Source organism: Dendrobium catenatum, unplaced genomic scaffold (assembly GCF_001605985.2).
Source record: "Dendrobium catenatum unplaced genomic scaffold, ASM160598v2 fragScaff_scaffold_621, whole genome shotgun sequence".
In the NCBI taxonomy this organism is placed as follows: Eukaryota; Viridiplantae; Streptophyta; class Magnoliopsida; order Asparagales; family Orchidaceae; genus Dendrobium; species Dendrobium catenatum.
Window position 1 is genome coordinate 33,058,561 of NW_021319083.1, and position 16,338 is coordinate 33,074,898.

Below are 16,338 nucleotides of genomic sequence, written 5' to 3' on the forward strand. Positions count from 1 at the left end.
AAGTGAAGTTCGATAACCAGTAGAAGTCCGGCGTCGGGTAGAAACTTGGCGAAGAGTGAAGGTTCGACGTCGGGTAGAAGTCCGACGTCTGATTGGTGGCAGAGGAGAACTCCGGCTTCACTTGGGAGGAGTTTCAGCGTCAGAAGGAAACTCTGTTGCAAATTGGGAAGAATTTCAGCATCACGTGGAAGTTGGGAAGAATTCCTGCGTTCTCCCGAATATCACGCAGAATCCCCGCGTGTTCGGACGACAGGAAGAGCTCCGACGGTGGTCGAGGAGGAGCTTCTTCCTTCTCCTCCTTCTTCTCTCTCTTCACTTGAGCCCCCTTTGGTGTAGAATGAGGGCTCTATTTATAGTTTTTCTGGAGTGGCATAGCCCATAAATAGGCGTGAGATCAGGGGCGAATTGGGAGTGTTTTGAATGGACGGCCGATATCGAATACTTTGATCATGTACTGTTCGTTGGGAATTTGAAGGCCTTAATGATGTCAGAATTCGGCTATCTTGGGAGCGTTGGATTTGTCTCGTCGAGCCGTTCGATTCGAGTATAAGCTCGTCAAAATCTGAGACCGTTTGGTAACTCAAATTGCGGTTTGAACCTTCCGACAGCGCTTTGAGCCCTTGATTCAGACTCATTTGGGCTCGGATTGGGTTGATCTTGGTGTCATCGGGTTCGTATTTCGAGACGCTCAGTTTGACTGTAAGCTCGCTGAAATCGGAGTTCGGGTGCTCCCAAAATTAATTTTTGAAGTTTCCAACTAGTTTTTGCCTCGAGATTCGTGCCCGATCAAACTAATTTTATGATGACGTATCAACATTATTATTTAAAAAATAATATAACCAAACAATCATCAAAATTTTTTTGACATTTAGATTATTTAAGACAAATTTATACATACAACGCATACATAAAGACTATAACCCAAGATTTATTAGTTGAAAGTCTAAGCTCTCTGCCAGGGGAAATTATTGGACTCGGACACCGGATGATGTCCGGAGTCCAATGAAAATGCGCCACATCACCTCTATTCGGTACTGAGTTCTGTATTTGCTCGGTACTCCGCAGTACCGCACAGTACTGAGCTCGGTATTGTTTCGTACCGATCAGTACTGCTCGGTACGGTGGAGTACCGAACTCAATACTTCACTTTACCGAGTTCAGTATTACTTAGTACTATGAAGTAATGGTAATTTGTGTCCTGTGTCCGAACCCAGTAATCTCTCCAACAAGAGGCTAAGATGAGCTTTGTACAATCAGCAATTAATTTAAACATTTTTTTTTTCAGTACATTTTCACAATAACCGTTTTTAAACCACAACCAAACGAAGCCGAAGCTGGTGAGTAGAGGAGCTCGGACATCATATTTTCTTTGGGCTCGGATTCTCCATCTTCCCGCTCGCCATCTCCCATCCGACGCCGACAGGCTCCTGATCCGAGCCAGCCAGCCAGGTATCGGGTTACCATGTCGGGTTCCCGGTTGTCAGCACTCGCTGTGACGCCGATGTGGCTACATTGAGCACCCTCGGCTTCTGGATTATTATGTTGCCGCCATGACGAGGAGCTCGGCCTTGGGAGAGCTTTCGCCGGTACCATACGAGGAGGAGTTCTACGAATCCCTAGACCGAATCTTCTCCTCGTCGTGCTCCTCCACCTCCGCCTCCGACGACGATACCGACCATTATCACCGCCACCGTTTGCCACCGCCGGCTGCAGCAGCTTATGAGGTATGGATCACCGATCCAGCCCCCGTCGAGGAGCGCCGGAGACGGCTTCTTCAGTTGATGGGACTTACCGGCGATCCTGCTCTCTCCCGTGCGAAAACACCAATCTCGAACTCCGGCGAAGATGACTTCAGCAGGCGGCGAAATGGGGATTGTGTGGAAGCTCCCAGATCCGCATCATACAAAGCAGTATATCGACGCATTGACCCATTCTCTTCTTCCGCCCTCTTCACGCGATCCAGATCCGACGGCACCGTTGATCCCGTCGCAGTACATAGGCAACTGCGCTTCGCGCCGTCCTTTCGGCCGGCAGCCTCCGATGGCAGCGGCCGAGTTGAAGATGATTATGATGATCCACGGTGCACCATTAGGAACCTGGATACGGGGAGGGAGTTTGTGGTGAAGGAGTTTAGGGAAGATGGAATGTGGAATAAGCTAAGAGAGGTTGGGACTGGTCGGCAGCTAACAATGGAGGAGTTCGAGATGTGCGTGGGGCGCTCTCCGATCGTTCATGAACTCATGCGGCGGCAGAACCAGAATGCTGATTCCGGCGCCGCTCCCGATTCCTACGTTGGCGGTGGAAACTTCACCGGAGCCGGTGTGGGTGTGAGAGGGAAGAGGAAAGGGAACTGGCTTAAGAGTATTAAGAACATTGCCGACACCGTAGTTCACTACCGTGAAAAGAGGAGTATCGAGGAGAGGGACTCTTCATCGGAGAAGGGAGGGAGGAGGTCGAGCTCAGCCACAGACGATAGTCAAGAGGGATCTAACCATCATTTCCATGGCGCCGAGCGGATTAGAGTTAGGCATTATGGAAAGTCCTTTAAGGAGCTTAGTGGTCTTTACTTGACTCAGGAGATTCAAGCGCATGGTGGATCTATTTGGACCATTGAGTTCAGCTTGGATGGGCGTTATCTTGCCAGTGCAGGAGAGGACTGCGTTATCCATATTTGGAAGGTATTGGAGTGCGAGAGGAAGGTAGGGCCGGCAATGGAGGGAGTTGCAGGGGAATATGGGAGTTGCAATCCGTTCATGGGCGTAATTGGTAACGGGACACCGGAAGTTGCGTTTGCTTTGGCTTGCATTGAAACGAACCACCAGGAGAAGAAGAGGAGGCCAAAGATATCAAGTGGCAGGAAATCTCTCGGTTTGGAAACCATCATAGTGCCAGAACATTTTTGTGCGCTCGACGAGAAGCCTCTATGCTCTTTTATTGGTCATCTTGATGATGTCCTGGATCTATCTTGGTCTAAATCTCAGGTACCAGCGTACCTCTATTCGTTTGCGCTTGCTACGTGACCTTGATATCGAGCATCATAATGGATGCTGTTTATTATAAAGTTTTCGCTATTTCGGAGGAAAATTTATATTTTAATGCTCTATTATGCTCAATTTTATCAATTCGTCAAGTTTAGAGGCATGGTGGCGTATTTTGTGGACAAATTCACACACAAAAATGCGATGCCTGGACATTTTTAAGCTGACCCCTCATTTTCTATGTAAAAGTCATTTAACATTCATGTGAATTTCCGTGGCCTTTAACTGATTTGACTTCTTTATATCTAATCCCCTCATTTGCTATGTAATTTTTGGGCTTTTGCTCAATTGTTGATTATATCTGCTTTTCCATTGAAATTAGGACATCAATTGATGCTCCATGCGTATGAGACAGTTGCCAATCAAAAGCAACTTCTTGAATGTACTCATTACAACATATTTTACCCAAGCTTGACTTACGTAGGCTTCATTGTCTTTTAATCATATGCAGAGCTAATGCGGAATTTGATTTATGAAGTATCATGGTGTATTGGTGTTAACATTTGGTGTATGCCATCACTCCTGAAAGGGTTGCATTTGCACAAGAATTTAAATACAAGCCATATTTTGTTGCCTTCTACAATGCTACAATCTAAACTTCGGATGGTCTTTCAAGTTCATCTTCCAAGCAGTGAAAACTTAAAAACATATAGTAAATGGAGTGAAGCACTATTTTATACTATGTGAAGCACTCATTTTACGCATTGTTCGAAAGCGAAAAGAATTGGTGTGGTTCATTTTATATGCTGAAATATAGGATAGTAGCAGTTTATGTAGGTGACATACAGTTTCATAGAAATTTAGCCATTTCAAGGCTTAGACATCCCTTTTCAAGTAGGTATATCCCCCCTTTTCAAGCTATTCATAGATGCTATCCTTTTCAAATGATGTCTGTAAAATGTTTACTCATGCTATCTTCATAAGATTAAGGGGCTGTTTGAATACATGATTTATGCAGGATTTATGACAAATCCTGCCAAAAGGGATTTGAGAATATTGTAAATCTCACAGCAAAATAAATCTTTCATTTCCCTCTTTTTGGCGTAAATCCCATATTTACTAAATCTGGGAGTACAATTAATTTATAAGATTTGGTTGAAGAAGTGCACGAAAGGGAGAAAGATGGTTACCTTCGCAAGGAGCGAGCTCCCATTGTTACTTCTTGTCCAACAGAAAAAACGGCGAGTTGTCATGACATGTGATCCAAAATGAAGGAACTTCATCAAAGGAGGCGAAAAATTCTTTTAGCAACTCGTGCAAAACTCTACTTTATGCGAACCAGGCGAAGTAGAAAAGAGACGAAGAAATGGAGAAGAGGAAAAGCAAATCCTACGCATGCCTAAGGCTATCGGAAGCCTGTGTAAACAGTTCTTAATTATCTAATTAGCTTAATTAATTTAAAATATTAAAATTAATCAGAAATTAATAGGGCAGATAGTAATTAAATAATTAATTATTTAATTAGATAATTAATAGTATAATTAGTAATTAAAAACTTATTAAAGTAATAATTAAATAATTAATTAGATAATTAGTAGTGTAACATGTAATTAAGTAATTAGTTATTTTAAATAATTAATTAGATAATTATCAGAAATTAGTAATCAAATACTTATTAATAACACCTAAATAAGCAATTAGATGATTAGTATTTTAATTAATTATCAAATCATTTGTTAAGTTGTTTGATAATTAACTAACTTCTAATTATATTATTTATAATTGTAATGATGTTATTTGAAATTGAAATTAATAAATAACTTGTATTTAAAGTGCAAATTAAAATTGAATTCTTAATGAACTGATCATCGGAAATCCCAAGTTATGTTACCAAACAGTTTCATAGGATCTCTTTGGATTTAATATATGTTTTTGTCAAATAGTTATTTAATTAGCTTAATTAATTTAGAGTATTAAAATTAAATAGAAAATTTAACAGGGTAAATAGTAATTAAATAATTAAATGTTTAATTTGATAATTAGTAGTATAATTAGTAATTAAAAACTTATTAAAATAATAGTTAAATAATTAACTAGATAATTAGTAGTGGTAAATAGTAATTAAATGATTAAATGTTTAATTAAATAGTTAATATTATAATTAGTAATAAAAACTTATTAAAATAATACTTAAATGATTAAATAGATAATAAGTAGCTTAACTAGTAATTAAGTAATTAGTTATTTCAAATAATTATTAAATAACTAATTAGATAATTATTAGTATAATTAGTAATCAAATACTTATTAATAACACTTAAATAAGTAATTAGATCATTAGTATTTTAATTAATAATCAAATCATTAGTTAAGTTCTTTTATAATTAAACTGACTTCTAATTATATTATTTATAATTATACTAATTGATGGTATTTGAAATTGAAATTAATAAATAACTTATATTTAAAGTGCAAATTAAATTTGAGTTCTTAATGAACTAGTCACCTTAAATCCTAAGTTACATTGCCAAACCATTTCACAAGATGTATTCGAATTTAATGTTGTTTTGCCAAATAATTTTCAGGATATAACATCCTCATAATTTAATAAATTCGGATTTACAGGATTTACTAAATCCTACTTGAATTAAATTGCACTTGTTGCCAAACAGCCCCTATGTTTTGTATCATTCTCGACAGATGACATTTTCTTGAAACCTTTAGTTTTTACTCTTTGGTAGTGCTCCTCATGCATCTTCTTCTCCATATATGGCATGCTTTTATCAGGCTTTTGTTTTACTTTTTAATAGTAGTGCTCGGTAAAGAAGTAAATATAATCGAATCTGAGTTAAAACACAGAAAGATGGAAATGCTATTTGGAGAAAATGTTAAATTAGAGTTCAGGTAAGAAAATTCTTTATAAAAGCAAAATGAATAAAACTCTTGGAGAGATGGTTTCTAAGAAGCAATGATGCTGTCCATCTTAATTTAATAGCGTCCATTTTATTACACTGAACTTGCTTGGAAATTAGTCAATTGCAAATTTCAATAGCACGCGGCTAGTGCTTTGTTTGTTTGACGTTCTAAATCAAGCATTGACTGACTCTTCACCATTGGCATACCTATTGCATGAGGCACCCATTATGACATTGTCTGGGGAAGTTTGAGATATGCAACCTTACACATGCATGGTATATGGAACCTGTAACCTCGTTGTCATCATAGGGCAAATTAATTGTATTTTCAAGCCTAAAATAAAAAGTAAAAAAAAAATTGTATTTCCAAGCCTGCACTCAATTATTTACCGTTGACTATTATGTAAATGGAGATGATAATGTGGGAATCTAAAGAAAATGCACTTAGGAAAACTTGTAGGAGCAATTGAGATGCCCTTTAGCTAGCTATCATTTTGGCTCATCTGCTATATGTTTACTGATTTGTTTAATATAGAAATAATCAAATGGATATACACATCAAATTTAAGTACTTGATTTCTTCTAGCTTGATGCATGATTAACTCATGATTGCCTTTAATCTTAACACTGAAGCAGCTTTGTCCATTACTATTTAAAAAAATACAGATCAATAGTTGGGTCATTAGAAGATCTTTAATAGCCATGGAAAAGTTTACAGTACTTTATGAAGACTGTGGCTTAGGATATGAAAATTGCGGTTTAGGAACATACGGAATATAAAACTAATGTGAAGAATTTTCGGCTGTCCAAAAGGGTTATGGAGCATCTTATACCATGTTCTAATGAAGTGGTTGATCTTCTTCGGCATTAATAAGCTAACTATTATTAGTGCTCGGTTAGTCGAGCTACTTTTTTGACACAGCCATTGCGTGTATCTATGACATGAAGAGGTTTCTAGTACTAATGTTTTGCTTGCCTTTTGATATTGGTGTACATCTTATTTACATAAATAAATCTGAGTGCAGTTTTTGCGTAAATGATGACATTTTTAATATGTTTTTAATAATTGTTAATTCTGTGAATGGCAGTATCTACTTTCATCTTCAATGGACAAGACAGTCAGGCTGTGGCACATGTCTAGCATTTCTTGCCTGAAAATTTTTTCACATAGTGACTATGGTTAGTCAGATTTATGCCTACCAATGTCGTTTTTAAACCCCTCTAGCTTGGCTCATATGTTGTATTTTCCTGTTAGCAAATACTATCCTAATACTTTTTAACATTCTCTTTGCAGTGACGTGCATCCAGTTCAATCCTGTTGATGACAGGTACTTCATTAGTGGATCTTTAGATGAGAAAATCCGGATATGGAGCATACCAGATCAGCGAGTTGTTGACTGGAATGATCTTCATGAAATGGTGACAGCCGCATGTTATACACCTGATGGACAGGTTTAGCATTTGATGCCATGTAGTCTTCAAGTCTTTTGATTTGAATATGATAAGGACCTTCCCGTTTCTCTGTACTTTGCAATCGTTATGTTTTGTTCAATTGCTCTATTTTATCTTTTTCAAGGGTGCTTTGGTAGGCTCGCACAAGGGAAGCTGCCACTTGTATGATACATCTGGTATGGGCAGAATCATCCTCATTAGCCCTATCTCAATTATTTGTGACAAACTTTTTGGATTCCCATTGTCCATTTGTCCCTACTGAGTGTTGCTTGAGGTGTTAAATTTATTCTTTACAAATCATTTTGAAGTACTTATATCCATGATATCTTAGGTCTATCTCTTCTCTGTTTTAATTTTCTAACACTAATTTTTATGTGCATTTTCTATCATTCAAATATATGTTCAAACTACCTAAATTCATTTTCCCTTACCTATTTTCAATAGATCTCACTGCAATTGTTCCTCTATGATCATTTTTCAATTCATCTTTCATAGTTTTATTATACTTTAATTTTAATTTTCTCATATGGAAAACCTTACCTAGTATTTCTTCAGAGTTTTTTAGGTGTTATTTCTTGAATGAAATGTAAGGGTTATGCTTTTCGGAGACTATTATTTCTTCAGAGTTTTTTAGTTGTATACAAGGGTTCGTTTGGCTGTGCAGATTGAAAAATTATTTAAAAAATAATTATCTCATTTTAACTCATTTTGTTTATAAAAATAAAGTAATCATTGTGGGATTTTGAAGATGTTGCTAAGTTTAAAACTGATATCGATTTCTAAACTCATTCATTCAAATAACAGAATTTAATCAATTCTTCATTTTTAAACATGTTCTCTAACTTCAGCTACCAAATGAACCCCTATTGTGGGCTAATATTGTTATGCTTTTCGGAGCTTGATATTCATGCCACGCCCTAATTTAGTCTGATTTGGCTTTAAATTTTTCTTTGCGCTAAAAAAATCTCGTATGCATGCACATAAGGGCTGGGGATCAAGGGGAGCTTAGTTCTTTACAAATTTTGTTGGGCATATGTTTCATCTTATTTGACAATCTTTGATTTGATAAGAGTTGGTGTGTTTTGTTGTCGTTCCTTTTTTGGCAGATAATAAGCTGAATCATAAAACCCAAATTGAACTGCAAAACAAGAAAAAGAAGTCCACCCACAAGAAAATAACTGGTTTCCAGGTTTTCAATCTATGTTATAACATTTGCGGTTATCATCATTTTATATGCTCTTTTTTAATTTACTGGTATCAAATATGAATTGTTTTTTGACATGTTTAATCCAACAGTTTGCTCCAGGGAGTAACTCTGAAGTACTTATTACATCTGCTGATTCAAGAATACGAATTGTTGATGGCGTCGAGCTGGTCCACAAGTTGAAAGGTAAAGTAAACATACGTAGTTGTTTCTATTCATGATTTTTATTTGAACTAATAAAAGGCTGTGTTTTTTAGTATGTGCTCTAGATTTAAGTGCTCTCCTCTCCTAATGAAAAAATACAAATAATCCATATAAATCATACTTTAAATAGCCAATAAATGCAAATATCTCATTCCTAAAATGTTAGCTTACTGCAACATCTAAACCAAAAAAAACTTGTTGTTGCGTCCTGGAACATTTGCGGCGATAGAGAGATATGACTTTAACATCCTAGCTTTTTACGAAAATTCAACACATAGGCAGATGAGAGAGAGAGGTGTAAGTCATAAGAGACACCAATGTTTTTATATGAAAACCCTAAAAAGGCCAAAAATCACGGGTCTGGTCTAGTTAAAATGATTCTACTAGTGTTTGTAATCAATTACAAATGATGCCCTTCCTCGGGGGAAGGCCTTGGCTCAATTTAGCAAATATACATCATGTAGAGTACATTACATGGTGGGAGTTGGAAGAATCCAATGATACGAGAGTTGTTCTCAAAAGAATGTTGGCCTGTTCATTTGGTCGGTAAGATCGTAGTCAGGCGACAAAGGTCAAAGGGGCTGTAGTTGGGCGACTGAGATAGAGGGGACCTTTTCAGTTGATAGAAGTCAGAGGGATCATAGTTGGTAGGAGACAGTGGTCTACGGCAGTCGAGATATTGTAATTGGAAGGCGGCAGTGGTTGGAAGGACCATTATCGGCGGGCGATTATGGTCGAAGCGACAGAGGTCGAAGGGACTGTAGTTGGCAGGCGATGGTGGTCGGAAGAGACGGTAACTTTTTCAGTAATTTGAAATAAAAAAATTTGTTTTCTTAGACTAAAGTTTAAACTTTTTTAAGTGTTTAAGAGCTAAAATTAGGCATACCTTTGATGATCAAAGATAAATTTGACAAATATGAATTGATTTAGATATTGATTTCATTTTATGGTATGCGCATGAAAGACAGATCATGGGATATTATTTATGGGGTCAAAATCTAAGCGGTGAAAATATTGAGAATCAAGGCTCGGATTAAATCAAGGGTGTATTCAAATTAAAAAAAAAAAGAAAATATTAAAAGTCGAGGAATCAAAAATATTGACTTGTATCAGGCTTAGATTGTAACTTATATCTTTCAAGAGAGGAGTAAAGTTGATCAATGACAACATATAATCATATTACACGGATTCTGATCAAACGTTGTATGTAATTAGATAATAATTAAAATACAGAATTGAGGAACTGTTATTGTAATGAAATGGTTTATGCAAGACAAACTTTGGATTTACTATGATAATGGGTGCAAAGGATTAAGTCGTTGATGGACTGGTTGATTTGATTGGGATGTAATTAGGAAGTTTTCTAATCAAGAGGGAACTGTTTAGGAATGTTCTTAATCGAATGGGATTAATTAGGAGATATTTTCTAATTGAATAGAGTATATTTGGGGGCTGATTTAAAGGGGATTAATTAGAAAATATTTCGTAATTAAAGAGAGCAGATTTGGGGGTTGATTTGGAGGGGATTAATTAGGAAATGTTTCCTAATTGAAGAGAGCTGATTTGGGGATTGATTTGGTGGGGATTAATTATGAAATATTTCATAATTTAAGAGGGCTGATTTAGGGGCTGATTTGAGGGTTGATTCGGGAGGGAAATAATTAAAGAAATATGAGGGAATTGGGGGAGGGCTATTTGGATATTTGTTGTTTATTGCTTGCTTAAAGTAGGTGATTTTTTTAGGGTTATGGGTATATTTTGAGTTTGCTGAAATTATAATTTCTTAGTTTGTGAGGGCTCTAGCTGTGAGCTAGAGATTTGGGAGAGTCGGATCTTCCTCTCTCATTGAAGATCCAATTGTATCTTGCTATTTTATTTCATATATCTTGCATAAAAATAATTTTGTTGTGTTCTTTTTTCTAATTTCTTATTGTCGTTCGTTGATTTTGAGAAAATCATATTCACTTCCTATTAGTCGCCCTATCAATGATTATACTTTAGATCTTCTAAAAAAAATCAATGAAAACTTTAATAATTGGAGAAAATTAAGTTAAACTAATTATTTGTAAGATTGAAAGAAACTCAACAGAAAATTGCAAGTTTTAATTAGATTCCAGAACATATCCACAAGACTAAAACAGAAATATGGATAAAATGGCTTGCAGTTAGAGATCTTAATGTTAATTGATTTTGACCAAATCTAAGTTATTCACTAAGACACAAATAAAGATGAAATTCTATAAAAAGGAGATTCTAGGAGTCTTTCTCCATGGATTGTATACTACAGTAAGAAGTGCACTTGAACACAAGTAGTAGAACATGAGCTTGCATGTGTCTTTAGATTCCAATTGAAAACTATTTATAGGCATTGTGAGGGAAATATTAAGAGTCACTTGAATGCAATAAAGGAGGGATGCGAAGTAAAAAAGTCATGAAGAAAAAATAGGAAAAAATGCGAAGTCAAGGAGGTGGTGTAGAATAAAGGAGAGTTATAAATGATACATCATAAAAAATGATAAATCCTTCCGACCTCCATCGCCTACTACGGTCCTTCCGACCTCAATCGTCTGACAATGGTCTTTCTGACCCCTGTCTTCTGTCAATTACGGTCCTTCTGACCTCCGTCACCTACTACGGTCCTTCCAACCATCGTCGGCTACTACTGTTCTTCCGACCTCCGTCACCAGACAGTGTTCTTTCTGACCCCTGTCTCCTGCCGACCTCCGTCACCTATTACGGTCCTTCTGACCTACATCGCCAAACATCGGTCTTTCTGACCACTGTCTCCTGTCCACTACAGTCCTTCCGACCTCCCTCGCCGGACAACTGTCTTTTTAACCACTGTCTCCCTCCGACTACAACCCTTCCGACCTCCATCGCCAGACTATGGTCTTTCTGACCCCTATCTCCCATTGACTACGGTCCTTTTAACCTCCCTCTCCAGACAATGGTCCTTTTAACCTCCCTCGCCAGACAACGGTCCTTCCGGCTACCATCACCAGACTATGGTCTTTCCGACCTCCGTCGCCCGCCGACTATGGTTCTGCTGACTTAAGGAACATTTCAATACTAATTCTTCCAATTCCCACCCAGTAATATGTTGTACATATGTTACATCAACCCAAAACCTTCCCCCCAATGAAGGGCCTCATTTGTAATCGACTGTAAATAATAGTTGATTCATTCAAACTGGGCCAGGCCTTTTGGTTTTTTCCCCTTCTAAGGGGTTTTCACGTATGCCAGGACGCGAAAATATTAAATTTTATATTTCTCTACCGCCGCGATTATGCTAGGACGCTACAATAAAAAGTAGGAAGATTTTAGGGAATTACATAATGAAGGGGGAAGAGGGATTCCCCATAATCCATCCATCAAGTACAAAATTCAATATAATCCATTAGCCACAATGAGGGAGGGTGGAAGGAGAGGTGAAATCAGCTGTCCACACTGCAAACCATCTCCTGCCTGCCCCTATACAACCCGTTAGTCACTTCATTTGTGACCAGAATGATGTAGGTAAACACTACAAGCTCACCACAAAGCCATTGTGCTTTTATTACCTTTAGACCTCTTTCAAGTCAGGGTTGGTAATGATAACGTCTCCTTAAAAGAAATATGAAGTAAAAAATGGTGTTTCAGTGCATGACGCCTGTTGATGAAGGAATTGATGAATTTAACGCATTACCCCTACATTGTAGATGGATTTCTTCCATAATTCGAGCCATGACTTAACCTTCCTTGGAGACTAAAAGGTAAATGCGATAAAATTGCAGTAGTATATGAATTTATCAAACATTAAAGTAGTTTTAATAGCTAAATTTAATGTTGTAGAAAGACTGAATATTAAGATGAATTGTGAAAAAAAAATAACATAAAAATTATTGATAATACCAAACTGATGGTGGAATTACATCTGTTTTAGTGGAAAATAAATTTTAGATGGATCCGGCATATATGACAGAAGGTAGAACATGCATTGGTTAGATGCTTAAATATAATTGACATGGAAGGAAATGAGGTAGAAAAAGTAACCGGACTAAAAGTTACGCCACAAAATTTATACAAAATAGAGTTAGCACCTCATCTAAAACTTATAAAAAATGATTGGAGAATGAGTATTTGAGTATTCATCACCAAATAGTTGTGTTAACCCCGTTACTTCTGTTGACATGATTTCCTTATTGTAATAAGGGCATCTCCAACCAAAAAACTCAATTTTCACTCTATCTAAATTACAATAATACATCAAAATGCTGAAATTCGTCTCCAATTGAACTCCATTTTCTAACAAAAAAAAAAAGACCTAGTATATTCTTTCTCATACTTTATTTTATATATTATTTACATTAAAAAAATATACAACAGGTGAACAGTCGTCGGACTGTTCACCAGCAAGCAAATAGCGGAAGTTTGATGTTCGGCTGGAGCGACCAAACGATGCCATACACACATTTGACGTTCGACTAGAGAAGGCCTAAGGTAGTTGATTTAAACGTTACGATTGAACCTTCTTTGCAGGATTTCGCAACACAAGCAGCCAAATCTCAGCCTCTTTGACCACAAATGGGAAATATATCATCTGCGCCAGTGAGGATTCCAATGTTTACATCTGGAGGCATGAAACTGATTCCAGACCAAACAGAAACAAAGCAAAAATCAATGCCACACAGTCCTATGAACATTTCCACTGTCGCGACGTAACCGCAGCGATTCCTTGGATAAATCCTTCCTCCACCTATAACAGTACTCCAGGAGAAACAACTCCTACTGGCTTCAACAACCCAAAACTTAGCCTGCAGCTCTTTTCTGAACCCAATGGTGATGAGCCTATTGACTCCCCAATGGGCTCAAACACCAATCATTTCAGCGACAGAGCTTCGGCGACATGGCCGGAGGAGAAGCTTCTGCTTTCTTCAAAGCAGAGCAGCCCTGAGAGCTTTACAGAAAGCTGTAATGGAGGAATCCATCTGCAAAACAAGTCTGCTTGGGGCTTGGTAATTGTAACAGCCACAAGAGGAGGCCAGATCAAAACGTTTCAGAACTTTGGATTCCCTGTAAGAGTATGATAAATAGTTCATATGGAAGTTGTTGGCAAGCCTGTCAGATAGCCAAGTCTGTGCTAGCCTTGTATAGATAGAGAGGAATACATGGCGAGGTTTGTAATATTATGTTGTTTGTTATGGGTTGTTAAGGTTCTATTTCTTCATTGGCTTCTATTGGAATTAATGCATATTGTTTTGTTTCAGATGAAAAAATTTCTGTCTTGTGCAGATAAAATGTGCGGTAAGTTTTAGTCTTCTGTAAAATCAAGGAGTAATTATGATTTAATTTTGTTTAAATATAAAATTTGATGCGTCAAATTTTAAACAATTAAAAGAATTGATTAAGTCAATATTAAATTATGAAATTATATAAAAATAAGAAATTAAAGCAACAAAATAAATTTTTGCAGAAAATCGTCCTGACGGATGAAACAATTTCGAAAATGTTATTTTAAATGCTATTTTGAATAGCTTATTATGAGGAAGTTTGCTATGAAAAATATTATTAGATGTGGCGTTTAGTTCTGTAAATTGAATGATTATTTAAAACTTCATATATAAGAGTCATTTAACATAAATAAAATTGATAAATAGGTTATGATGACTGCCATCTAGTTAGGCTTCTAAGAATTAGATCTAAAGTTTTGATTTATATTGATAAAATTGTGCATTTAGAGATTTTCAAGCTATTTTTTAAGTACTATACATTTAATTTCTTATAAATTATATCCAACGGTTGCGGGCTAGAATATACGCGGCGATAGAGTTAGAAAGATTTCGTCTTAGCGTTGTACGGATATTCAACACATAAACAGAAGATGAAAGAACACTAGGATTTTTACGAGGAAATCCCTGGAAAGGAAAAAAATCACGGGGCTACGCCCAGTTGAAATAATTCCACTAGTGTTTGCTTGAGATACAAGAGGCTGACTCATCTTTAAAATATAGGACGATCAAATTACAATGATTCACTTTCTGATTGAAATCCAGTTACAAACAAGTTGTGTATTCGAGATGAATTTAGAGTCACTTAGAATTATGGCGTCACTTGGAGATCGGACAGAGTTCCGGCGTCACTGGAAAGTCGGGCGGAATTTTGACGTTACTTAAACTTCAGGCAGAATTCAGGTGTCACTTGGGCAGAATTCCGGCGTCACTTGGGTGTCGGGCAGAATTCCAGCGTAACTCGAAAGTCGGGTGGAACTTCGGCGTCACTTGAACATCGGGCAGAACTCCGGCAGTGGTCGGTGAGGAATTTCTTCCCTTCTCTTCTCCTTTTTCTTGCTTGGGTCCCCTCTCAAGAGAAATGAGAAGCTATTTATAATTTTTTGAGGATGGCATTACTCGTAAATAGGAGGATCAAGTGCAAAGTTGGAGTGGTTCGGATGGACAACCGATATTAAATCCTTTGATCGTGGACAGTTTGTTAGAATTTGGCGATCTTGGGCTCGCTGGATTCGTCTCGTCGAGTCGCTCAATTCTGATTATAAGCTTGTCATTTTTGGAAACCGTTTGGTAATCCAAATTGTGGTTTGAACCTTCCAACAACGCCTCAGGTCTTCGATTCAAACTCATTTGGGCTCAGATCGAGTTGAACTTGGTGTCATTGGGTTCGTATTTCCGATACGCTCAATTTCACTATAAGTTTGCTGAAATCGGAGTTTAGATAATACCAAATTTAATTTTTGAAGCTTCCAACTTGATTTTGCGTCGAGATTCGTGCCCAATCAAGATAATTTTTTGATGATATATCACCAACAATTTTCTGATGATATATCACCAACAATTTTCAAATCATTTTTTAATTAGATCTTGGAGCGTTTGTCAAATATTTAAGTACATTAATAATATTAGTATTAAGTGATGTTAGACTCATTTGATTTGTCTTGTCGACCCGCTCTGAGAATTAACAATTATTCTCAGTGCAACGCAAATTGTTGTGGGTGTTGTTTTCTTTATAACTCGATAAATTGTAATTAAAGGATTCCTCTATTGATTTGTAGATCTATGCAGAATATAAGACAGCTCTTTCATAAAATCCAATTCACCTTTTTTAACTTGATTTCGGAGCGGGTTTTCAAACTTTGTTGTAGGAAAAATTATTTTATATGGACACCCAACGGTTCGGAGCCAACCAGAATGCACCACATCTCCTGTTACACAGCGGTGCCGAGCACCGGTACTGAGCAAAAAAATGACTTGGCACTTTCTTGTTGATTTCCAAATGCCATCTGATGCCCGCACAAAATAATTTTTTTTGTTGTAGGGCTAATTTATTATTGTGAAAACGTCTCTTTAAGAAAAAATGTTTTGTATCTACTTGCTAAAGTCGTGTTATTTGGTTAATCCAATAATTTATAATGCACGAATGACTTGCTAAATAATCAAGAGCACACCTTTCGCATATTAGTTTTCCAATCACAGATCTATTGATATTTAAAAATAGCTTCAAACTAAGCATTTCTTTGAGACTTATCATTTTCTAATATAATTTTTTAATACAAAAATTTCTTAAATTTTTTTAATATAAAATTTGTGTACTA

General features: G+C 36.8%; 1 protein-coding gene across 1 annotated transcript; it reads left to right on the plus strand.

Moving 5' to 3' along the window:
* Positions 1–1,260: 1,260 nt before the first annotated feature.
* Positions 1,261–14,008, plus strand: LOC110096084 (WD repeat-containing protein 44). The gene is made up of 7 exons (XM_020821854.2): positions 1,261–2,981; positions 6,982–7,072; positions 7,188–7,345; positions 7,470–7,521; positions 8,452–8,534; positions 8,642–8,735; positions 13,272–14,008. The coding sequence occupies exons 1-7, from the start codon at positions 1,551–1,553 to the stop codon at positions 13,817–13,819; spliced, it is 2,457 nt and encodes an 818-aa protein (XP_020677513.1). The 5' UTR covers positions 1,261–1,550; the 3' UTR covers positions 13,820–14,008.
* Positions 14,009–16,338: the final 2,330 nt, after the last annotated feature.